At 42.5% G+C, this 24717-nt stretch overlaps 3 protein-coding genes across 3 annotated transcripts; all 3 read left to right on the plus strand.

The window, feature by feature from the left end:
- Positions 1–4140: 4140 nt before the first annotated feature.
- Positions 4141–5585, plus strand: LOC112266040 (free fatty acid receptor 2). Its single transcript, XM_024443534.1, has 2 exons — positions 4141–5076; positions 5559–5585. The coding sequence occupies exons 1-2, from the start codon at positions 4141–4143 to the stop codon at positions 5583–5585; spliced, it is 963 nt and encodes a 320-aa protein (XP_024299302.1).
- An 803-nt stretch (positions 5586–6388) lies between these two features.
- LOC112265922 (free fatty acid receptor 3) lies at positions 6389–9902 on the plus strand. The gene is made up of 2 exons (XM_024443447.2): positions 6389–6471; positions 7913–9902. The coding sequence occupies exons 1-2, from the start codon at positions 6441–6443 to the stop codon at positions 8929–8931; spliced, it is 1050 nt and encodes a 349-aa protein (XP_024299215.1). The 5' UTR covers positions 6389–6440; the 3' UTR covers positions 8932–9902.
- A 10872-nt stretch (positions 9903–20774) lies between these two features.
- Positions 20775–24085, plus strand: LOC112265923 (free fatty acid receptor 3). Its single transcript, XM_024443448.2, has 2 exons — positions 20775–20969; positions 22290–24085. Exon 2 carries the CDS (start codon positions 22341–22343, stop codon positions 23253–23255), a length of 915 nt encoding a protein of 304 aa, XP_024299216.1. The 5' UTR covers positions 20775–20969; positions 22290–22340; the 3' UTR covers positions 23256–24085.
- Positions 24086–24717: the final 632 nt, after the last annotated feature.

Raw genomic sequence — 24717 nt, forward strand, 5'->3', positions numbered from 1 at the left:
GGAATAGGGTGCCATTTGGCATGCAGTCCAAAATAGGTTGTTTTGATCCAGAGTCCTGGGCATAGTGTTTATTAGGCCTTTGTATCATACGGTTTATGTGACCTTTGTATCATACGAGGAGGTAGCTAGATAAAAACAAGGTAAACACGCACTGGAAAGAGAATCATTGATAATAAACCACCCTAACAGCTTGTGGTAATGTCTCCAAATGTGCTTGTTTGTGTCAGACAGTATATTTTAAAGAGAAGGAAGAAGACAGATTTTTATCGATATTTATAGTGCCGCCACAAGTGCTGTGCAGAACGTAGGACATAGAACATGTTTTCTATATACACTATATATACAAAAGTATGTGGAAATTAGTAGATTCAGCAATTTCAGCCACACCTGTTCTTGACGGGTGTATAAAATCGAGCACACAGCCATGCAATCTCCATAGACACACATTAGCAGTAGAATGGCCTTACTGAAGAGCTCAGTGACTTTCAACGTGGAACCGTCATAGGATGCCACCTTTCCAACAAGTCAGTTCATCAAATTTCTGCCCTGCTAGAGCTTCCCCGGTCAACTGTTATTGTGAAGTGGAAATGTCTAGGCCACATAAGCTCACAGAACAGGACCGCCGAGTGCTGAAGCGAGTGGAAATGGTCTGTCCTCGGGTTGCAACACTCACTACCGAGTTCCAAACTGACTCTGGAAACAAAGTCAACACAGGCACTGTTCGTCAGGAGCTTCACGAAATGGGTTTCCATGGCCGAGCAGCCACACACAAGCCTAGATAGCCATGCGCAATGCCAAGCGTAGGCTGAAGTGGCGTAAAGCTCGCCGCCATTGAACTGACACAGTGGAAACAGTGGAGCAGTGGAAACGCATTCTCTGGAGTGATGAATCACGCTTCCCCATCTGACAGTCCGACGGACAAATCTGGGTTTGGCGGATGCCAGGAGAACTCTACCTGCTCCAATGCATAGTGCCAACTGTAAAGTTTGGTGGAGGGGGAATAAATGTCTGGGGCTGTTTATACGGTGCGGGCTAAACCCCTAGTTCCAGTGCAGGGAAATCATAATGCTACAACATACAATGACATCCTAGACGATTCTATGCTTCCAATTTTGTGGCAACAGTTTGGGGAAGACCCAAACCTGTTTCAGCACGACAATACCCCCGTGCACAAAGCAAGGTCCATACAGAAATGGTTTGTTGAGATCAGTGTGAAAGAACTTGAAAGGCCTGCACAAAGCACTGACCTCAACCCCATCAAACACCTTTGGGATGAATTGGAATGACGACTGCGAGCCAGGCCTAATCGGCCAACAGCAGTGCCCAACCTCACTAATGCTCTTGTTGCTGAATGGAAGCAAGTCCCCGCAGCAATGTTCCAACATTTTAGTGGAAAGCCTTCCCAGAATTGTGGAGGCTGTTATAGCAGCAAAGGGGGAACCAAATCCATTTTAATGCCCATAATTTTGGAACAAGATTTTCGACGAGCAGGTGTCCACATACTTTAGACTATAGTTTAGGTGTAGCCTACGGTTTTATTTCAGATACACTTGTATGTCATAGTGGAGACCAATATCTATCTTGTGTTATTAAGCTATATACTGTAAAACAACTGTTTGTTGATTTGTATGGCTGAATTTCAGATTCTTTTTTACATTTGAATGTAGTACCAGGTCCTACAGTGGTAGAACTTTTATTCTGTCTGGTGCTTTAGTGTTTGAGCGAGCAATAGGGAAAGGGAACTATCAGTGAATTTATGTAAATCACACAGCTAATTAGAGTTTCTCAGTGACAACAGAGTGATCAAATTGTACACACAACACAATTAACAGATCGCATTGTACACATCACACTCCCTTTTCTCTGCTCTCTATCGATCATACCTATGTGCGTGTGTTTGTCAGTGCTGTGGAAACCAAACCAACAGCAATGATGCACATCGTTCTCCTTTTGTGTTTTCAAATTTAAATTTAAATTTTATTTAACATGTATTTAACTTGGCATGTCAGTTAAGAACAGATTCTTAGGGGCTGTGATTCTGAAAATAAAGAATATGGGACAAAACACACATCACAACAAGCGAGACAACACTACATAAAGAGAGACGACAACAAAACATGGTAGCAACACAACATGGTAGCAGCACAAAACATGGTACAAACATTATTGGGCCAGACAAAGGGCAAGAAGGTAGAGGCAACAATATATCACATGAAACAGCCACAACTGTCAGTAAAAGTGTCCATGATTGAGTCTTTGAATGAAGAGATGGAGATAAAAACAGTCCAGTTGTATTTTTTATTTTTTTTTTAAAGCTCATTCCAGTCACTAGCTGAGGATCGACCCAGGGATGTGTATGCTTTGGGGACCTTTAACAGAATGTGACTGGCAGAACAGGTGTTGTATGTGAAAGATGAGAGCTGCAGTAGATATCTCAGATAGGGGGGATTGAGGCCTAAGAGGGTTTTATAAATAAACACCAACCAGTGGGTCTTGTGACGAGCATACAGAGATGACCAGTTTACAGAGGAGTATAGAGTACAGTGATGTGTCCTATAAGGAGCATTGGTGGCAAATCTGATGGCCGAATGGTAAAGAACATCTAGCCGCTGGAGAGCACCCCTACCTGCCGATCTAAAAATTAACTCTCTGTAATCTAGCATGGGTAGGATGGTCATCTGAATCAGGGTTAGGTTGGCAGCTGGGGTGAAAGAGGAGCGATTACGATAGAGGAAACCAAGTCTAGATTTAACCTTAGCCTGCAGCTTTGATATGTGCTGAGAGAAGGACAGCGTACCGTCTAGCCATACTCCCAAGTACTTGTATGAGGTGACTACCTCAAGCTCTAAACCCTCAGAGGTAGAAATCACACCGGTAGGGAGAGGGACATTCTTCTTACCAAACCACGTGTTTCATTCAATAAAGGAAAAAGGCTAATTTAAAAACCAATTCAGACAAATAAAACGTAAAGGGCAGGTTTCCCTTAAGCTTAGCTTGGACCAAAAAAAGGATTTCAATGGAGATTCTACATTGACCCTACTTTTTAGTCCAGAACTAGGCTTTATCTATGTCCAGGAAACTAGCCCACAGTGCTCTTACACATAAATGTAGATAAGGATAGCTGAACAAAGGATAGCTTTGAACAAAGCTGGGGGAGAATTGTTTTTCTTTATGATAAAACTCTATACTGATGACATTTTTATTTGCACACACAACTATCCAACCTCGCTCTAATCTTCTCTCTTCCGTGAAGAGTAATTTATGTCACTTACACACCCAAGCGCACACATACAAATAAACCAGGTTGTTTTCCTACTGCTATAAAGCATAGAGAATCTCCCTTGTGCCACAAAGTAGGCGCCCAACCCTAAAGCCGTACTACCCTGCTCCCACGCGATGACCATCATCCGTGGCATTTTATGACTTTACTGCCTGACCCTCAAGTTAATTTCGAGTGTCCGCGCCGTGGCTGGATGGGCATGCGCTTCCTGACAAGCCCAATTATTCTGAATCATTTCACTAAAGGGTCCAGATGCTGCCTTGCTGTCGTCTCAGATCCTGGGGGCCATTAAGACATGCTGGTGCCTCCTAAATGCCATACACTTCTGCTTGAATGGGCACCTCCCCATATCTGTCTACCTGTCATGATGCACCCTGCCCCTTCATGCCCACACACATATACACACACCAGTATCACCCCACTTCCGCTCTCTATACTATTGTCACCAAAGGGTTGACTCTGCCTCCCTGCTCTCACACTCAGTGCCAAGCCTGTGTGTGGAGGAGAGAGGGGTTTGCTAAAGAGTGATGTGCTCACATGGTGGGAACTATCCTATTGATGCGCATTGCAACTTCACAAGAGGAATGCTGTCCACAAATTGAAGCTAGAGGACTGAGGAACAGGAGAGGATCTGTGATTGGCATTGAGGATTTACTGTATGTGCTTTGGAATTTGTTTTCAACCCGAGTCGCTTTAAGAGATCTTACTTTTAAAACATCCATTACGTCTGCCACAGGACTAGTGTGTTTTTTTTCTTCCCATCTCAAATGATTTTACTTGCAGAATCGAGACTTCAGTTGCTTCTGATGCAGTGCCTCATATGGTCCTGAACTCCTGAGCAGGAGGTGTGAGCCGAAGCGATGCAAGTGCCCGTCAAGGACTGTGTCTCCCTGACGGTCTACTCCTTCACGTTCCTGCTGGGCCTCCCCTCCAATCTGCTGGTGCTCTTCGTGTACGTCCGCAAGGCGCGTAAGCGGGGTGCCACGCCCAACGTGGTATACGCACTCAACCTCTGCCTGGCTAACCTGGCACTGGTGGCCTGGCTACCTGTCAAGGCCCTGGAGACTTTCCTCCAGGACTGGGCTCTTCCATCGCCCCTCTGTCCCGTCTACAGCTTCTTCTTGTTCTCCTCGATCTACGGCAGCTGCCTCTTCCTCACGGCAGTGACGGTGGGCCGCTACCTCAGCATCGCTTTTCCCATCAGCTACAAGCTGTACCGGCGGGGCCGCATCTCCTGCTTCATCAGTGCTGCCCTCTGGGCAGTGGTACTGTTGCACCTGAGTCTGGGCCTGGTGGCAGAAGGCGGGGGTGGTTTCGTGTCCACCTCCAGCCATAATGTGTCAGTCTGCTTTGAAAACTTCACCCAGGACCAGCTGGACCTGCTGTTGCCATTGCGCCTGGAGATGGCGCTCCTCCTCTTCCTAATGCCACTGGCCATTACCGCCTTCTGCACACTGCGCTGCGTAGCCCTGGTGTGGCGGTCCTGCTTGCCCGTCCTGGGAAAGAGGCGCGTCCTGGCCGTGGCCCTTTCCACACTGGCTGTGTTTGTGGTTTGCTACGTGCCCTACAACGTCTCACACATCGTGGGCTTTGTGCTGCAGGAGAACGTCCACTGGAGGACTGAGGCCATGCTGTCCAGTGCCTGTAACGTCTTCCTGGAGCCTGTGGTCATGCTGATGCTCTCCCCGGCAACGCCCCGCGGCCTCATGGGAAGGCTCTGTGGAAGGCCCAGCAGATACAGCTGGACAGAGGGGCGCCATTGTAGCAAAACCATCACACGGGACCCTCTAGCTAATGTGAGGGGAGTGGCGTCGCTGACCGACAGACAGACAGGAGCAAACATTTCCAAGTTGAGTCAGGAAAAATCTGCACAAACAAGACATGTAAGACCTGTGAGTGGATTTCAAAAAATAAATAGTTTAGGACAAAATGAAGTGGAGAACTGAGGCTGATGTGGAAAACACTTAGAAATAGGACTGGTAGTGCTCAAAATGAGCAGAGCTGAGGTTGGAACAAGTGACAGTCTAGAAATCTGCACAATTATTGATGACAAAAATAATATATTGTGTTCTCATGATACTGTAAGCTTTCTATGCTCTGAAATTGTTAGAAAGTTCTACATAACAAACCACAGTGATCATATGAAGAACCTTTGTGGCTTATGAACTGAGAGGCTGAAAGACAAGTGAGATGTGGAAAATTGACCAAAGGTTATCTGAGATGAGCCAGTGATGAGTCCTCTACTGTGATGGTCTGATCTGGATTGTGCCACTGGCAGATGGGGCAGGAGGACAATTTCAACTGAGTGACTAATTACAATGGAGCCATTGTTAAAAAGTTATTTTCATAAAAATAGTTTGAATGTATTCTGGTATATTTTTGTTGGTTTATTGTAAGAAACGGGGTATCTTTCTCTATCTTAAAAAGGTATGGTGATAGAAATGCCCTGTCAATTCTCTGTCCAAATATTCTGTAGATAATTGATCAATAGGCAAGTGATATTAAACAGACACATGTAAATAGAACCATCATTTATTGATTGCTTACACTGGGAGCTTTAAGGAGTTTACGAAGATGAATGTGAAATGTACTAATTAATTCTGATCTGAAACTCTGCTGAACATGAAGTTAATCAGAAACATGTCCTCATTTTATATCTGACAGTCTGAGAATCAATACATTTGAAATCTCAACCAGAAACAGTTATGACTATAATGAATGTTTCTCTAATCTCAAAATGTGAATTAACTGAGCATTACTTGTTTATAGAACCTGCTTCTAATTGAGGGTCAAATCTAATTGAGGGTCAAATTTGCAATATTTACATGTATAGCACTACCTTCCTTGTGCAAGAGAAATGCCTGAATAAAATATAAACTGAGCAAGTGTTGTGTATATTTCTTCTGAATCCCATTTAAGAGACATTCTGAACTATGAATAACTTTATCAATTCAACGTGATAGTGTTCAGTGTTTCAGTTAAATGATTTACCCTGTTAGTCGGCCTAATTGAGAGTACCTAAAGTTGATAATATTATAAGCATTCAGTGAAAGTCCCTCAAACTGTTTATCATTTCATCATTTTCATGTTAGTCACTTCCTCATCATAGATACATCCTAATGTGTGTATAAAAAAAGTTGAGGTCAGTTGAAGTGCATTTATGGTAACGAGTGAGGAGAAGGCCTTCTTTGGTGAGTAAATTCACTTCAATAATTTATTTTGTTTGAGAGTACCATCAGTGAGGGATGGTTTAGCAAATGCCACATGGTTCACAGTCCTTATCCATAGCCGTTATCCATGACTTTTGTACAAGAGATACTGAAAACAATCTCCAAACACGTTGTTACTCATGCAGAACTGTGCAATTATAAATCTACCATGTAATATCTTAGTATGGGGTCACATTTGTTGTGTAATTCAAATTACCTGTACCATAATGTGTATGGCTTTTATGCATGCCTTTGCTAAAGATGCTGCAAATAAGCCAAATGCTGCATTCATGAAAATAAAGAACTAAAATGATTTTTGACATTTAGAGTAGTACTTTTAAATGGACCCCTGAGGGGCTGTATTGTCTAGTGTGGTGTCATTTAGAGTAGTACTTTTAAATGGATCCCGAGGGGCTGTATTGTCTAGTGTGGTGTCATTTAGAGTAGTACTTTTAAATGGATCCCCGAGGGTCTGTATTGTGTCTAGTGTGGTGTCATTTAGAGTAGTACTTTTAAATGGATCCCCGAGGGGCTGTATTGTCTAGTGTGGTGTCATTTAGAGTAGTAATTTTAAATGAATCCCTGAGGGGCTGTATTGTCTAGTGTGGTGTCATTTAGAGTAGTACTTTAAAATGAATCCCTGAGGGGCTGTATTGTGTCTAGTGTGGTGTCATTTAGAGTAGTACTTTTAAATGAATCCCTGAGGGGCTGTATTGTCTAGTGTGGTGTCATTTAGAGTAGTACTTTAAAATGAATCCCTGAGGGGCTGTATTGTCTAGTGTGGTGTCATTTAGAGTAGTACTTTAAAATGAATCCCTGAGGGGCTGTATTGTGTCTAGTGTAGGAACATTGGTTCCTAAAGTACACGATTGATCAGTATTCTCAACATAAAACAAGCATTACTACTACAGAACAAACTATGCTGGGAAGCATACACAAGAATAAAGTGGGTTTGATATTTTGAGGCCTCAATCTAAGAAAAATTATGCATTTTAAAATGTTCATAACATTTTTTTTTTAAGAGTAAAAGTGCAAGGGACAAATGTATCCTCTCAAACAATTGATAACTAATGTTAGGATATTCAGAATATTCCGTTTTATATATTCATACGTTTAACTATGGACACTAGAGGATTTGCTAATTAAACAGTACACAACAGGGTGTGCACTATGGGGAAATAACCTCGTAGCTTAGTTCATTTTAAAAATTCACTTTTTGTGTGACTAGAAATAATGAACAGTCATTGTAGAAATAGCATAACTGTTTTGTGGTGCGTCTCCATGGTAATAAAGTAATGACAGGAAGTGAATGAGACAACAATGTCATCTGAGATGTTAGTTGTGCAATTCCGTTCAGATAGCTGCCTCCCAAAGTTTTGGGTTGAAATGTCAGTATTTCATGATGCTTTTCTCTCTCTTGTAGTGACAACAACGCTAACAGTATCTGCCAATATGAGGCCAGCAAATTACATTTCATGCAGCTTTGCGCTGTTCGTCTACATCACCACCTTCCTGATCGGGGTACCTGCCAACATCCTGGCATTCTGCACTTTTTGCCGAAAGGTGCGTCGCAAACCTGCCCCCATCGACATCCTGCTCCTCAACCTGACCATCTCCGACCTCATCTTCCTTGCTTTCCTGCCCTTCAAGATGAAGGAGGCTGTTGATGATTTTAACTGGACCCTCCCTTACTTCCTGTGTCCAGTCACTGGCTACCTGTTCTTCTCCACCATCTACAACAGCACCCTCCTCCTGACTGCGGTGAGTGTGGAGCGCTTCCTCAGCGTGGCGTATCCCGTAAGGTTTACAGCACCAGGCAGGGTTTTCCACACACAGTTGGCCTGTGCAGTTTTCTGGATCCTGTCCCTTGCCCACTGCAGTGTTGTCTTCGTAATGCAATTAGACAAAGATGCCGACAACACTACCTGCTATGGAAATTTCAATGATGTCCAGCTTATTACCCTTCTCCCGGTACGCTTAGAGATGTTCCTGGTTCTCTTCTGTGTACCCTTCCTGATCAGCACCTTCTGCTATGTCAACTTGATCCGTATCCTGTCTAGGCTTCCCAACATCAGCCAGCACCGGCGCCTGCGTGCCATCGGGCTGGCGTTGGGGACTCTGCTGGTTTTCGCCCTCTGCTTTGGGCCCTACAACGTGTCCCATATGGTGGGGATCATGCAGAATAAAGTCCCTACTTGGCGCAACAATGCCATTCTGCTCACCACCTTAAATGCCTGTCTGGACCCCATCGTCTTCTACTTCTCCTCCTCAGCTGTTAGGAGCACTCTCAGCCTCTGCTTGAAGCGAATCAAGGCTCAGCTCAATCCAATGGCCACAGCCGCCCATGCTGGTAATACACCAGACCCTATGGACTCCACCCATTCGTCCAGCCAGAAGTTTGTCGCTGCTGCCAAAAGTGGGACAAATTACACCCCACGATGAATCAGTGACTAGTAAATCAGTTTTGTCCATCCATACAAAGTGTACACAAAGCATTGGAATGGTGTGTTTCCACAATGTGATCTAAAATTCTGATACCATGGTATCAGAGCATTTTGATAGCATTTGTCCATCTGAAACTGCTATAGAATGTCTGAATTCATCTGCACATGTATTCAGTTCTGTGTGCAGTGAGACAACAGTATGATGATGTCTGGTGACTGTGACTGGTAACTTAGCTTGTGTCCCACAAGGGTTATTACAGTACATTTGTATTACTTGTACAGAGGGTAATGATGAGAATAGTACATTAGAATGGTAAACTGTAAAATATGTTATTAAAGGGAATACAGAAGCTTCCAATTTGTCTTTGTGGCTAATCTTATGCCTTGCGTATTGAGACTGTAAATTGCTGCACAAATAATTTTAAAAAATCAGTATCCTAAAAGTCACATTGTGGTTATTGCACTTGAATATACAGTATATTGTCTATGCGTTATTACACATGTAATTAGCTTTTTTATTGATCAGTTAGTCGATAAACTCCTTATTAAGACATTATCCTTGCCTAATGTTATTGCTTTTCTTGCCAACTATCTTTTAGATTTATCATCAAGTCATTCATGTCAGAATCAAATATAATGCTTATCAGTGGAGCTTTTTCAAGAACTTGAGGGTCATCTTTATCTGGAGAAGAGGAAATTGTAAGAGGAAGGAATATGCTTATTTGTGTAGAGTGTATATTCTCCTATGTATTTGTAATGTCTCGTGTTGTTGAGGAAGGTACTGTTCACACCTGCTGTATCCTGTGCACGTGACAAATTAGATTTAGGTCATTTCCGGACCTCTTCATGATAGGGGCCCAAGTTTCAAGTCAGCAAAGAACAACAACACACTTGTATGTATTTTTGGGGGGTATTTTTTGGTGTTTTAGTATCCCCATTAGCTGTTGCAAAAGCAGCAGCTACTCTTCCTGGGGTCCACACAAAACATGAAACATAATACAGAATATTAATAGGCAAGAACAGCTTAAGGACAGAATACATTAAAAAAAAGGCACATGTAGCCTTACATATCAATGCATACACAGAAACTATCTAGGTCAAATACGGGACAGGCGTTGTGCCGTGAGGCATTGCTTTCTGTTTTTTTAAACCAGGTTGGCTGTTTATTTGAGCAATATGAGATGGAACAGAGTGCCATGCAATACTGGCTCTATATAATAATGTACACTTTCTTGAATTTGTTCTGGATTTGGGGACTGTGAAAACAACACTGGTGGCATGTCTGGTGTGGTACGTGTGTTTTATTTTTTTATTTCACTTTTATTTAACCAGGTAGGCTTGTTGAGAACAAGTTCTCATTTAAAACTGCGACCTGGCCAAGATAAAGTAAAGCAGTTCAACACAAACAACAACACAGAGTTACACATGGAATAAACAAACATACAATCAATAATACAGTACAAAAGTCTATATACAGCATGTGCAAATGAGGCAGGCTAAGGGAGGTAAGCAATAAATAGGCCATGGTGGTGAAGTAATTACAATATAGCAATTAAACACTGGAATGGTAGAATGTGCAGAAGATGAATGTGCAAGTAGAGATACTGGGTTGCAAAGGAGCAAGATAAATACAGTATGGGGATGAGGTAGATTGGATGGGCTATTTACAGATGGGCAATGTACAGGTGCAGTGATCTGGGGGTGACCAGTGAGATGTACCTGCTGGAGCGCGTGCTACGAGTGGATGCTGCTATGGTGACCAGTGAGCTGAGATAAGGCGGGGCTTTACCTAGCAGAGACTTGTAGATGACCTGGAGCCAGTGGGTTTGGCGACGAGTATGAAGCGAGGGCCAGCCAACGAGAGCGTACAGGTCGCAGTGGTGGGTAGTATATGGGGCTTTGGTGACAAAACGGATGGTGGCACTGTCACAGACTGCATCCAGTTTGTTGAGTAGAGTGTTGGAGGCTATTTTGCCAAAGTCGAGGATTGGTAGGATGGTCAGTTTTATGAGGGCATGTTTGGCAGCGTGAGTGAAGGATGCTTTGTTGCGAAATAGGAAGCCGATTCTAGATTTAATTTTGGATTGGAGATGTTTAATGTGAGTCTGGAAGGAGAGTTTACAGTCTAACCAGACACCTAGGTATTTGTAGTAAGTCAGTACCATCCAGAGTAGTGATGCTGGATGGGCGGGCAGGTGTGGGCAGCGATCGGTTGAAGAGCATGCATTTAGTTTTACTTGCATTTAAGAGCAGTTGGAGGCCACGGAAGGAGTGTTGTATGGCATTGAAGCTCCTCTGGAGGTTAGTTAACACAGTGTCCAAAGAAGGGCCAGAGGTATACAGAATGGTGTCATCTGCGTAGAGGTGGATCAAAGAATCACCAGCAGCAAGAGCGACATCATTGATGTATACAGAGAAGAGATTTGGCCCAAGAATTGAACCCTGTGGCATCCCCATAGAGACTGCCAGAGGTCTGGACAACAGGCCCTCCGATTTGACACACTGAACTCTATCAGAGAAGTAGTTGGTGAACCAGGCGAGGCAATCATTTGAGAAACCAAGGCTGTTGAGTCTGCTAATAAGAATGTTGTGATTGACAGAGTCGAAAGCCTTAGCCAGGTCGATGAATATGGCGGCACAGTAATGTCTCTTATCGATGGCGGTTATGATATCGTTTAGGACCTTGAGCATGGCTGAGGTGCACCCAAACCAGATTGCATAGCGGAGAAGGTATGGTGGGATTCGAAATGGTCGGTAATCTGTTTGTTAACTTGGCTTTCGAAGACCTTAGAAAGGCAGGGTAGAAAAGATATAGGTCTGTAGCAGTTTGGGTGAAGAGTGTCTCGTCCTTTGAAGAGGTTGATGACCGCGGCAGCTTTCCAATCTATGGGAATCTCAGACGATAAGAAAGAGAGGTTGAACAGGCTAGTAATAGGGGTTGCAACAATTTCGGCAAATCGTTTTAAAAAGAGAGGGTCCAGAATGTCTAGCCCAGCTGATTTGTAGGGGTTCCGATTTTGCAGCTCTTTCAGAACATCAGCAATCTGGATTTGGGTTCAGGAGAAGTGGGGGAGGCTTGGGCGAGTTGCTGTGGGGGGTGGAGGGCAGTTGATCGGGGTAGGGGTAGCCAGGTGGAAAGCATGGCCAGACGTAGAAAAATACTTATTGAAATTCTCAATTATAGTGGATTTATCGGTGGTGACAGTGTTTCCTAGCCTCAGTGCAGTGTGCAGCTGGGAGGTGCTGCTCTTATTCTCTGTGGACTTTACAGTGTCCCAGAACTTTTTGCAATTAGTGCTGCAGGATGCAAATTTCTGCTTGAAAAAAGCTAGCCTTGGCTTTCCTAACTGCCTGTGTATATTTGTTCCTAACTTCCCTGAAAAGTTGCATATCACGGGGGCTATTCCATGCTAATGCAGAACGCCACAGGATGTTTTTGTGCTGGTCAAGGGCAGTCAGGTCTGGAGAGAACCAAGGGCTATATCTGTTCTTGGTTCTACATTTTTTGAACGGGGCATGCTTTTTTAAGATGGTGAGGAAGGCACATTTAAAGAATAACCAGGCATCCTCTACTGACGGGGTGAGGTCGATATCCTTCCAGGATACCCGGGCCAGGTCGATTAGAAAGGCCTGCTCGCTGAAGTGTTTTAGGGAGCATTTGACAGTGATGAGGGGTGGTCGTTTGACCGGAGACTCATTACGGATGCAGGCAATGAGGCAGTGATCGCTGAGATCTTGGTTGAAAACAGCAGAGGTGTATTTGGAGGGCAGGTTGGTTAGGATGAAATCTATGAGGGTGCCCTTTTTTCGGATTTGGGGTTGTACCTGGTGGGTTCATTGATCATTTGTGTGAGATTGAGGGCATCAAGCTTAGATGGTAGGATGGCCGGGGTGTTAAGCATGTCATAGTTTAGGTCACCTAGCAGCACGAGCTCTGAAGATAGATGGTGTCCAGGGTTCAGCTGGGGGCAGAGGGTGGTCTATAGCAAGTCGCAACCGTGAGAGACTTGTTTCTGGAAAGGTGGATTTTTAAAAGTAGAAGCTCGAATTGTTTGGGTACAGACCTGGGTAGTTTGACAAAACTCTGCAGGCTATGTCTGCAGTAGATTGCAACACCGCCCCCTTTGGCAGTTCTATCTTGTCGGAAAATGTTATAGTTAGGGATGGAAATTTCAGGATTTTTGGTGGTGTTCCTAAGCCAGGATTCAGACACGGCTAGGACATCCGGATTGGCGGAGTGTGCTAAAGCAGTGAATAAAACAAACTTAGGGTGGAGGCTTCTAATGTTAACATGCATGAAACCAAGGCTTTTACGGTTACATAAGTTAACAAATGAGAGCACCTGGGGAGTAGGTGTGGCGCTAGGCGCTGCAGGGATTAACCTCTACATCACCAGAGGAACAGAGGAGGAGTAGGATAAGGATACGGCTAAAGGCTATCAGAACTGGTCGTCTAGTGCGTTCAGAGCAGAGAGTAAAAGGTGCAGGGTTCTGGGCGCGATAGAATAGATTCAAGGCATAATGTATGTGTGTGTGTCAGAGCTCTGTGTAAATTGACTATGCAAACAATTTGAGATTTTCAACACATTGTTTCTTATAAAAAGAAGACGTGATGAAGTCAGTCTCTCCTCAACTATTAGCCAAAAGAGACTGGCATGCATAGAATTTATATCAGCAATCTGATTACAAGGAAGAGCAAAACGTGCTGCACTGTTCTGGGCCAGCTGCAGCTTAACTAGGTCTTTCTTTGCAGCCCTGGACCACACGACTGGACAATAATCAAGATTAGACAAAACTAGAGTCTGCAGAACTTGCTTATTGGAGTATAGGCGGAAATCCCAGGGGGGACACGACCCCCTCCATCCTGGGAAAAATATGATTTGTCCCCCCCAATATATCACTGTAAACATAACTATGTCATTTCAATAATATTAATAATACGCAATGAAAGCACTTGTGACCCCCCGCCCTTTGCCTCACAATGGTTTGATCCACTGCCAGTTCCTTATCTGACAGGTAACAGAGGGTTCGTATCTACTGTCTGTAAGGCACTCAATGCATGTGACTGACGTGAGGTTAATCCAGTCAATCGCGCCATAGCAATGTTTTTTTTATGTTGGCAGGGTTTACACACACACTAGCTGAAATTGCAGAGATAGCGGGCAAACATTAGCTATTAAGCTAGCTAGTACCTATTACATTTATGTGGCATCGTCAAAGATGGAATCTTTGCTATCGTCAGTTTATTCCAAGATCAGCATGCAGCTGTAGTGCTTCAAAGTCCCTGTGATAAGGTTAGCGATATACTGAACTCCCAACTGAACAGAACTACACTCTCTTCTACCATTGTCTTAAATATCTTTAATGGTCTCGTTGCAAAAGCTAAATTGTCGCTATGGGACCTTGAAGCACGTGTGCTGATCTTGGAGTAAACTGACAATAGCAAAGATTATAGCAAACACCACAGAAACGGAATTGGTGCTTGCTAGCTTTGCAAATTCAGCTATTGTTGGAAGCCAGCCAATATGAAACAAACTATATTAAAATTACAAAAGGTTGCAGCATATGTTGTGTAAATGGTGAACTCATACAGCTGTCATCTCTTGTCACTGCAATCCGTTTCACATTTGCTAGCTACCTTTTAGATCGAATCCCATAGAGAATGATAGAAGATAAGATTATAGAAGCCCATCTCCTACTGTAAATAACCTACACACTGTGTGTGTGTGTGTGTGTGTGTGTGTGTGTGTGTGTGTGTGTGTGTGTGTGTGTGTGTGTGTGTGTGTGTGTGTTTGTGCAGCTAGCCAGCCTGCCAGGTAGAAAAATGTCAGAAAAAAGTCAAAAGACAGACATCAGAGTATTTTTCAGTACACCAAAATGCAAAGCAAGAACCCTAGTAACCTAAGACTAGTTGATAAAATGTTTATTAGAAAGAAGTGAAATGCTAATGTAAACGTTTCACAATGATGTCATTAGGCAGATCAGGCAACAGAGGGCACACAGACAGCAGAGCTGGGGACAGGTGGGCAGGGACAGACTGGCAGGGACAGATGGGCAGGGACAGACTGGCAGAGACAGGGAGTATCAGGTAAGTTTGTTGAGTCTTTGTTTGGCAACATTATGAAAGGTTCTAAATTTTTTTTACTTGTAAAATAGGGACATCATTGGAAAATGCCATGGATACCCCCACTCTCAACTTAAACTGGTGACTGAACTAAGATTTGTTTAAGGCAATGGTATTGCTGTTGTGATTAATTGTGTAGTTTTGGGTACCGGTAGTTAGGAGTACGGCAAACACCTTATTTATTTTCTAGGAGAGGGTGGTGAAAGGGAAAGAGCCACGGAGAGAGACTTCAGAGGACAGTGTCACAGCCACGACAGGACCAGGTGTCAACCTTGTTGCCAGTAGCACCAGTATAGGGGACAGTGGCACGGCCACGGCAGGACCAGGTGTCAACCTTGTTGCCAGCTGCACCAGTATAGGGGACAGTGGCACGGCCACGGCAGGATCAGGTGTCAACCTTGTTGCCAGCTGCACCAGTATAGGGGACAGTGTCACAGCCACGGCAGGACCAGGTGTCAACCTTGTTGCCAGCAGCACCAGTATAGGGGACAGTGGCATGGCCACGGCAGGACCAGGTGTCAACCTTGTTGCCAGCAGCACCAGTATAGGGGACAGTGGCACGGCCACGGCAGGACCAGGTGTCAACCTTGTTGCCAGCAGCACCAGTATAGGGGACAGTGGAACAGCATTGTCCAGTTACCTCAGTGATGGCACAAAACCATATCAGCCACACCCACAATTTATAGAACCGCAAACTCTTGCCAACAGAGTGTTGACGTTTCAAGAGAGATGGTTTTGCGATTTCCCCTGGCTACATTATAATCCATCAGTAAAAGGAGTTTTGTGTTTTCACTGTAGCCAAAGGTTTTCAAGCCAGCCATCTTTTGGCCAAAGAGCAGATGCTGCCTTCATTAGTGCAGGATTTAGGAACTGGAGAAAAGCTATTGTAAAATTCACAGCACATCAAAACGGCCAAACCCACCGCCACTGTGTAACTGTAACAGCACATCAGCTGAATCCAATCAGTGTCCAGTTATCCAGCGCGTGGGGTAAACAGCAGAAATGACGAAAGCTACCTTGCACTGTATGAGAAAGCAACAACATTGATTGAATCTATTGAGATACACTCAAGACGATTTACTGGCAAAGCAGTGGATCACTATAGGGCAGCATTTTTTAAAGTGTTGGATGGTGTGGAGGTTCAGTTTGGCGACCGTTTTGACCAGGACAGTCTAAACATTCTGCAAAAGTTGGAAAGAGTGCTTCTCATGGGGGAGTTGGATGAGTCTCTTGATCAGTACCCTGAGCTGAACATAGATTCTCTTTCAGTGCAGTTGCCTCTCTTTCTCAACAAATATGCCTGTAGCAGCAGTTGAGAGGCAGCAGAGGTCCTCAGGAGGCTTCCAGTGGAGGTGCAGGGGTTGGTTGACCAAGTTGAGGTGCTGATCAGAACTTTGTCTGTAATGTACATGAAGACAGGCTAGACAGTCTTGAGGGAAAACATCTACTAGCAATTAGTTGGATCCATTGAAACCCTCAAACATATGTTCGGTTCTTTTGTTCAGTAGTGTGTATAGCAGTGGTTCTCAACCTTTTTTGAGTACTGCATATTTTGAGGAAAGGCAGGCAAGGTTTTGAGTGGTTCTCAGGGACCTCCACCCCCTCTATATTATATGTAAAGTTAGTGTAATCCTTGTGCTGCTGAATACGTTCATTACACTTTTTTATTTCATGGACCTCTTGCCATTCCACCAGGGACCACTAGGGGTCCACGTACCCTGTTTGAGAACCCCTGGTGTATAGTATGAGATTTGTTATTTTGTTTAGTAGTTTTTAGTACATGACAGTACACTTACTAATTATTTATTTTATTTCATTTAAAATTGCATACTTTGTGTGACATACTTGTCCATAGCTGTTGTTTGAAGAGTTGAGACACTGACTGAACAACAACTAAGTATTTCTGAAGGATATTTTGGCTGATTGGTTTGGGTTTTTCATTGAAGTAGTTATTTTGCTTTTAGAACTGTACTTATTCTGAGCGTTTTGTTCTTGTAAAGATGTTGTAATAGACTCAAACCAGTGGCACATATTTAATGACTATATAAATGAATCAGAAAAAGTTCAATAAAAAGGTCAGGTCAGTGCGGAGACTAACTTTGTGATGGTTCTCAATGGAGATTCTTTGAGATGAGATCGCACCATGTTCATTGTATTTATGAAAACTGCACCCATACAGTGTACAGTACCATTACCACCTACTGGCCTTGCTTGGTATTGCTGGTTGTAAATACAAATACCTGCATACATACTGGACTGATGAGGAACACTGCTATAACTATTATTATTAGTATTATTATAATGATTTAAACATTTTAACAAGTTGGGACAACCCTTCAGTTAACTACTGTACCTATCAATTATCCAGTAGTAGTAATTATGGTTCCTCAATATACATTTAACATATTACAACGTAGGCTATGTGTTACAGCACTACTTTTGGTGTCCCCCTCAGGAATTGCTCTTGAGAAAATGTCATGTAATTGTCCCCTCCAAAGTTGATATCAGATTTTCGCCCCTATATTGGAGTGTAGTGTCAACACTGAAACCGAACATGTATGTAAGGGAGAGTGGGGTAAGTTGAGCAAGGGGATAAGTTGAGCCACCCTTGTTTCTAAGAAACCATACACAAAATGAATCATTTGACCAAATATTTAGGAAGAGGTCATCATTTAATGGAGTCTGTGAAGGAAGAAACCACATGGAAAAAGTTGTAAGCAAGTTGAGTCCAAAAAAACAGATTTTCACCAAGTCAAATTAATTTATTGAGTTAGAGGTTTCATGAGGCTTGTATCTAAATGAAATTAGATCATTTTAGGATTGTTCTATAAATCAGTTGGGGTCTATAAGCGTCAATATGAGGTCCTAAACCTATCATGAAAGGGCATCCTAGTAGCTGTGTGGGCTAATATAGTCAAAATGTTTGCCTTGGGGTAAATTGAGCCAATGCCATTGTCAAAATTGAAGTGTCTTCTTCACAGGCATAATGCAAGGCAATATTGTTGAGATATGAGGTAACAACAGGGCCTGACCTATGTTAAAAGTACAAAGTGTTTGTTAAAAATAAAATATAACATTTGATGTCACATGCTTGGTAAACAACAGGTGAAATGCTTACTTACGGGCCCTTCCCAACAATGCAAATAACATTTTAAAAACTATAGAAAGATTAAAGAAATAAATACACAATGAGTAATGATAACTTGGCTATATATATCAGTACCGGGTCAGTGTGCAGGGGTACAAGGTAATTAAGGTAGATATGTTAAGCCTGTGTTAAAAGGTGCTTAAAGGACAAACAGCGATTGTGATTGTGTTGAATTGTGTTTGGGAAATAAAGATAGACATGGTTTTAAAAAGGTAGAGGTATTTAATTCAGTACAGAAATGTATAGGTGGCTTAATTTACCCTGTCCCGCAGCTGAACTTACCCCATACCCCGTAAGTTGTGCAAGAGACCACTTTTTGGGGACTAGCTATGTTTTCAAAACTTTTATGTTTACATGAATTCAGATTTTTTTCCCCCAGGGATACACAACATCCTGAAATATATGTAGATATCTTTGTTAGAAAGAATACTATATTTCCTTTGACGGCGTGATGCTGAATGTAAAAAAGGGTAATTTTACACCAGTCTCTCCTAACCAATAGTAGACAACCAAAATATATGTTTTTCTCCAAAAAAGGTAGAAGGGTGAGTCATGACTGACAGGGGCCTTAAGGTCCTATGACCAAAGAGAGTTGGTGGAGAGGGAAAGGGGTACTTCTTTATGGTTTGGATTTTTGATACTTGGCATTTCGTGACTAATTTGCACTCACTTTCCACCTCCTTGAATAAGACCACTTCCAACTCCCTAGACCAGTGTAAGACAGATGCCTATGACTGTTTAATTTTATCTGATTGTCTGGTTACCATAATGTCTTAGTGGATCTGGGCTACTGAATAGGCGAGTTTGAAGAAAATTGTGGAAGGTGCAAAGGTATCCTGTCTTATCATTGGTATTTTCAGAATATTAAGTTTGAGTATTCAAAAGTTTAACTTCATGGACACTGCTAAAATATAATACTGTAAATAATATTTGACAACTATGACAACACAACTCATAGTAGCTACACATCAGTTACTACACATCAGAATCAACGTTGTTTCCACGCCATTTCAATGAAATGACGTCAAACAAATGTGGAATAGATGTTGAATTGACGTCTGTGCCCAGTAGGCTCCTACCAATAGTTTTGAGTTGCACAGTCAGTATATTGTGATGATTTCCTCTTACTTGTAGTGACAACATCGCTGACAGTAACTGCCCACAACAGCAGCAGATTACTTTCCCGACGGCTTTGCACTATTTGTCCAGATCACCACCTTCCTGATCGGGGTACCTGCCAACATCCTGGCATTTTGCACTTTTTGCAGAAAGGTGAGCTGCAAACGTGCCGCCATCGACATCCTGCAACTCAACCTGACCATCTCCGAACTCATCTTTCTGCCTTTCAAGATGGGGGCGGCTGACAAACCAGGAATAGAACCTCTACTACTTCCGGTGTCCAGTAACTTCTACATAGGGCTGCGGTGTTCACAAAATTTCATCAGCAAGTGATTGTCAAGCAAATAATTGTCGGTCTCACGGTAAATGACTGTTTAATTAACATAAACACATTTAGCATCTCCTGGCTTCCTACAAGCCACTGATGCAGACCTTTGGAACATCTACATTTTAAAAAGTCTAATAAATCCATGTAATATAGCCTACACCTTCACAATAAATCCATTATTTATTTTCGAAAGGTCTAACATGATATGAAGAAAATATGGTCTATTTCAGAAGAACAGAATAGGATACTCTGAGTTGTCCTTACGTTAGGTCCTGATTGAGCTATGCAAATTGACTGTGTGCTACATTAGTTAATTTAGCAGACAAGATTTTTTTAGAATTCAGTGGAATTATTTTATATTATTTTATAGCATGTAGAATACAATTTAACAGCGCTGGATAAAATAGAAAGGATATTTTCTCCAAACGATTTGAGGGAGTGTTCACATGCGGCTGTTCTGTGTTGAGTGGTTAACAAAGAAACATGTCCCCCAATATGCTTAATTTAGAGTTATTTATGTAACTTTAGTTGTTCTACAAACGTTGACTTATGTTTTGATTTTGAATACATTGTAAGGCTGCATGATGCAACTCTAATGATGATTTGAAAAAAAGTTGAATGAAAGGCATGAACTTTTGCTCAGGCTGTACACACTTCATCAGTCTCTCATTCGCAATTTGACAAGCACTTGCTAATTCCTCTAATTTCCCGGCAGCATCCCCTCTGTGTGGCCATAATGGACCCTAAAAAAATCCATGCCTTTTGCTGACAGTGTCCACTGTGCCCTTGGCCCGGAGTGCTGCGTGCGTCCTTATCCAATTCCAAGATGCATATTGAAGATATAATTGTCCACAACAACATAAGTAGTTTAAAAACATATGTGATTGACTCTGCCATCTGGTGGGCAGAAACATCTGATTATTCCCAGATTATTTCAATATCTCATATTTTCACAATCAAAGCCCAATGATTTCATTGCTGACCAACTATCTGCCATCTTATTTTACACTGATCTTAATGTGATTGCAACACATTTCCCTGTAAATTTATCTGAGATACATTACATTGGACATTCAAGGGTTGCTGAGAGACAATGTTTGGAGAGTTTATGGAAACACAGATTGTGACAGGAGTTTATTAAATTTGCGCAGCATATCACATCACAGACACTTGGCAGTGGGTAATGCAGTGAGGGAGGAGTGGTCTGATTTGATCTGACAATCAGCATCCGGCAGACACTTTGTGCTGCCAGTACATTTGAGGATCCAGTCGGATAACATCGTGATCATGGGGATACAGATTTTCAAGATCCATGGAGGTGAGTTTGTCATTAGAAAACGGACACTTTTCTTCTCACATTAGTTACAGTATTGAATGAGGTATCAGTAAAAAAAGATGGGTTATTCACAAAACTTCACCACAACAGAATGTATCATCTACTTTTACCCGCCTTGAAATTAATATTGAATAGCATCTATTCACTCTTTTACTGTATATCTTGTTAGCATTCTAAGTCAATTCTGAATTTGCATCAATCCAATCTCTTCTAAAGATGTAACTTCTTCAGAACACAGGTGATACATTTAACAGTAACTCCATTTTTATAAATAACCCCAAAGTTTAGGCTTATGTTTTATACAGGTGAACAATCAAATCAAAACACAAAAGCAGACAAAAAGATGGCTGACGTGTAGTGTTTCCTACTGCTGACAGATAATGTCTGAAAGTTAGTATCTCATGAGATATTTTTATGGGACACCTTTTCGGTAATACACAGTGCCTTCAGAAAGTATTCATACTCACAATACCCCATTATGACAAAGTGAAAATGTATTGAAAATAAAATAAAGAAATATCTAATTTACATAAATTATCTTACCCCTGAGTTAATACGTGTTAAAATCGCCTTTGGTATCGATTCCAGCTGTGAGTGTTTCTGGGTAAGTCTCTAAGAGCTTTGCACACCTGGATTGTACAATATTTACCTATTATTCTTTTCAAAATTATTCAAGTTGATTGTTGATCATTGCTAGACAACCATTTTCAAGTCGTGCCATAGATTTTAATGCAGATTTAAGTCAAAACTGTAATTCGGCCACTCAGGAAGATTCACTGTCTTCTTGGTAAGCAACTCCATTGTAGATTTGGCCTTGAGCTTTAGGTAATTAACCTCTGAAAGGTGAATTTATCTCCCAGTGTCTGGTGGAAAGCAAATTGAACCTGGTTTTTCTCTAGGACTTTGCCTGTGCCTAGCTACATTCCATTTATTTTTCATCCTGAAAAACTCCTGTCCATAAAGATTACAAGCATACCCATAACATGATGCAGTCACCACTCTGCTTGAAAATATGTAGTGGTACTAAGTAATGTGTTCTATTGGATTTGTCCCAACATAACACTATGTATTCAGGACAAAAGTCAATTTGCAAACAGGATGCATGATTTGGAATATTTGTATCCTCTATAGGCTCCCTTCTCTTCACTCTGTCAATTAGGTTAGTATTGTGGAGTAAGTGTGGGGTACAAAGACGAGGTAGACATTAAAAACCATGTTAAGCACTATTATTGCACACTGAGTGAGTCCATGCAACTTATTATGCAACTTGATAAGCTATTTTTCACCCTTTTCTCTTTCCAGTTGTGTCGTGAGTCTCCAAGTGTCTGAGACTGATGAAGTAGGCTAATCGCCATGCCGATCACTCATCTGTTGCTGTCTGTTTACATTGCCACCTTCCTGATTGGGGTACCTGCCAACATCCTGGCATTCTGCACCTTTTGCCAAAAGGTGCGCCGCAAACCTGCCCCCATCGACATCCTGCTCCTCAACCTGACCATCTCCGACCTCATCTTCCTCGCTTTCCTGCCCTTCAAGATGAAGGAGGCTGTTGATGACATGAACTGGAACCTCCCCTTCTTCTTGTGTCCAGTCACTGGTTTCCTGTTCTACTCCACCATCTACAACAGCACCCTCCTCCTGACCGCGGTGAGTGTGGAGCGCTACCTTGGTGTGGCCTTCCCTATCAGATACGCCCTGTGTCACAGGCCACGCTATGCTGTGGTGGCCAGTATCATATGTTGGGTGGTGTCATCACTGAACCTTAGCGTCGTGTACATTGTGCCCTGCTCCCACTGGTTATATAGCAATGGGACCATTATGGACGATCCCCCGACAACGTGCTACCTAAACTTCACCCAAGGCCAGCTCAGCATCCTTCTCCCAGTGCGTCTGGAGCTATTCCTGGTCCTCTTCTGCGTCCCCTTCCTGGTCTGCACCTTCTGCTATGTCAACTTCATCCGTATCCTGTCTCGGCTGCCCAACATTGGGCGGCGGCGGCGCCTGCGGGCCATTGGGCTGGCACTGGGCACCCTGTTGGTGTTTGCCCTCTGCTTTGGGCCCTACAACGTATCCCACGTGGTGGGGTTCGTCCGGAAAGACAGCGAGAGTTGGAGGGATGTAGCGTTGCTCTCCAGTACCCTCAACGCCTGCCTAGACCCCATCATCTTCTATTTCTCCTCAGTGGCTGTCAGGAGCATGCTCAGTCACTGCTTCAGGAGCTTTGTGGCTACACTACACATTTTAAAGTGTGAGAGGAGTCAAGTCTGATAGGGGTCATCCTCCAAGACTGATAAATACAGAAAAACATGCCCTCCTTGAGTGTTTATGTTCCAATTAGTCATGCATGAAGATGTATGTATGTTCAGTGCAATTATGTATATTATATGTATTAGGTATACTCTGTTATGTTATGTAACTGTTGGCAACGATCATCTATGATAAATTACGTTCCCTAAAGCTGTACCACAATTATAGTATAACCATTACCCATACCTCCACAAACCATATTTATATTTAATTTAAAAAGTCATGAATAAATCGATCATCCGTATTACTTAAATAGTTTATATTACAGTACATGTGCTCTAACCAGTAGGTTACATCCAATAAAAAATATACTTGTTTTATGGGGCTTGGAATAAATAAATTAGAACCATAAGCTATAAGTGCACAGAGGTGGGTGTGAAAGATGTCCAATTTTGAGTTAATTTTGTGTAACAAGCGTGTAAATAGGATGTGCAAACATGGGGAGATTACACAGCGCTGAGTCACAGCGTCTCATGCTCGTCTTTCCGTTGCTAGGAACTGTAAACAAATCGACAACCGCTCTCTTTTGTGCCGGTCTTGATAAATACAGATAACTGCTCTTTATAGTGTCCTGTGAACTAGTTATGTTCGTTATTAGTTTACAAATTGTACACCTAGTAACATTAGAGATTTAGTCGACTGGTCAGTTGTTTGGTCGATAGGCCAAAAAACATTTTTTTTTATGCCACACGAGACACCTGCCTGTTTCGTGCCTGTCTCAGTGGATTAATCCATTGCGGAGGCCGCAGGGATGGCACAGTCCATCACTCTAAGACACATATGTGCTACAGTGGAGGCTTGTGGGAGGAGCTATATGAGGACAGGCTCATTGTAGTGGCCGGAATGGAAAAAATGGAACGGAGTCAAAAATGTGGTTTCCATATATTTGTGTTTGATACCTTTCCATTTATTCCATTCCAGCCATTACAATGAGCCTGACCTCCTATAGCTCTTCCCACCAGCCTCCACTGATGTGCTACTGAAATTGTACATGGTAATATTATGTCAGAACAATGGTGCAACACTAATAACTAATATTTTATAACAAATCTGATTTCCTGAAGTGTATGTTTATTACTATTAACATATAATGCCAGACATCCCCTTTCATCTCACTGTGTATCCGCCTGAGTTTTTTGCAGACGGCACATTTGTAGCCTAAGACTTCTTCTGGTTATCTTGGTCTCAAGCTCCTTGAGTCGGTCATCAAAAATTATTTTCAGTCAGTGACAGCTCTATTGGCAATACAAGACAAATCAGCTACAAGCTCCAAATTACACAGCAACTACATTAAGTATACCATACCTTAAGGGAACATTTTGACATTCGCCATATGGTTAGGTGAGAAAGTCCATATTGCAAATGTACGGTCCCTTACTAATTTTTTTCTTCTAAAAACGGCGTCGGGCCGTGCAGCAGGGCC

This window comes from Oncorhynchus tshawytscha, linkage group LG13 (genome assembly GCF_018296145.1).
Source record: "Oncorhynchus tshawytscha isolate Ot180627B linkage group LG13, Otsh_v2.0, whole genome shotgun sequence".
Taxonomy (NCBI): domain Eukaryota; kingdom Metazoa; phylum Chordata; class Actinopteri; order Salmoniformes; family Salmonidae; genus Oncorhynchus; species Oncorhynchus tshawytscha.

What these genes read in the sequence shown, in the direction of transcription:
- LOC112266040 (XM_024443534.1), top strand. Translation starts at nt 4,141, where the DNA reads ATGCAAGTGCCCGTCAAGGACTGTGTCTCCCTGACGGTCTACTCCTTC. An exon ending in CACGGGACCCTCTAGCTAAT is followed by an intron (nt 5,077 to 5,558) that starts GTGAGGGGAGTG and finishes TGCCACTGGCAG; the next exon opens with ATGGGGCAGGAGGACAATTT.
- LOC112265922 (XM_024443447.2), top strand. Translation starts at nt 6,441, where the DNA reads ATGGTAACGAGTGAGGAGAAGGCCTTCTTTG. An exon ending in TGAGGAGAAGGCCTTCTTTG is followed by an intron (nt 6,472 to 7,912) that starts GTGAGTAAATTC and finishes TCTCTCTTGTAG; the next exon opens with TGACAACAACGCTAACAGTA.
- LOC112265923 (XM_024443448.2), top strand. Translation starts at nt 22,341, where the DNA reads ATGCCGATCACTCATCTGTTGCTGTCTGTTTACATTGCCACCTTCCTG.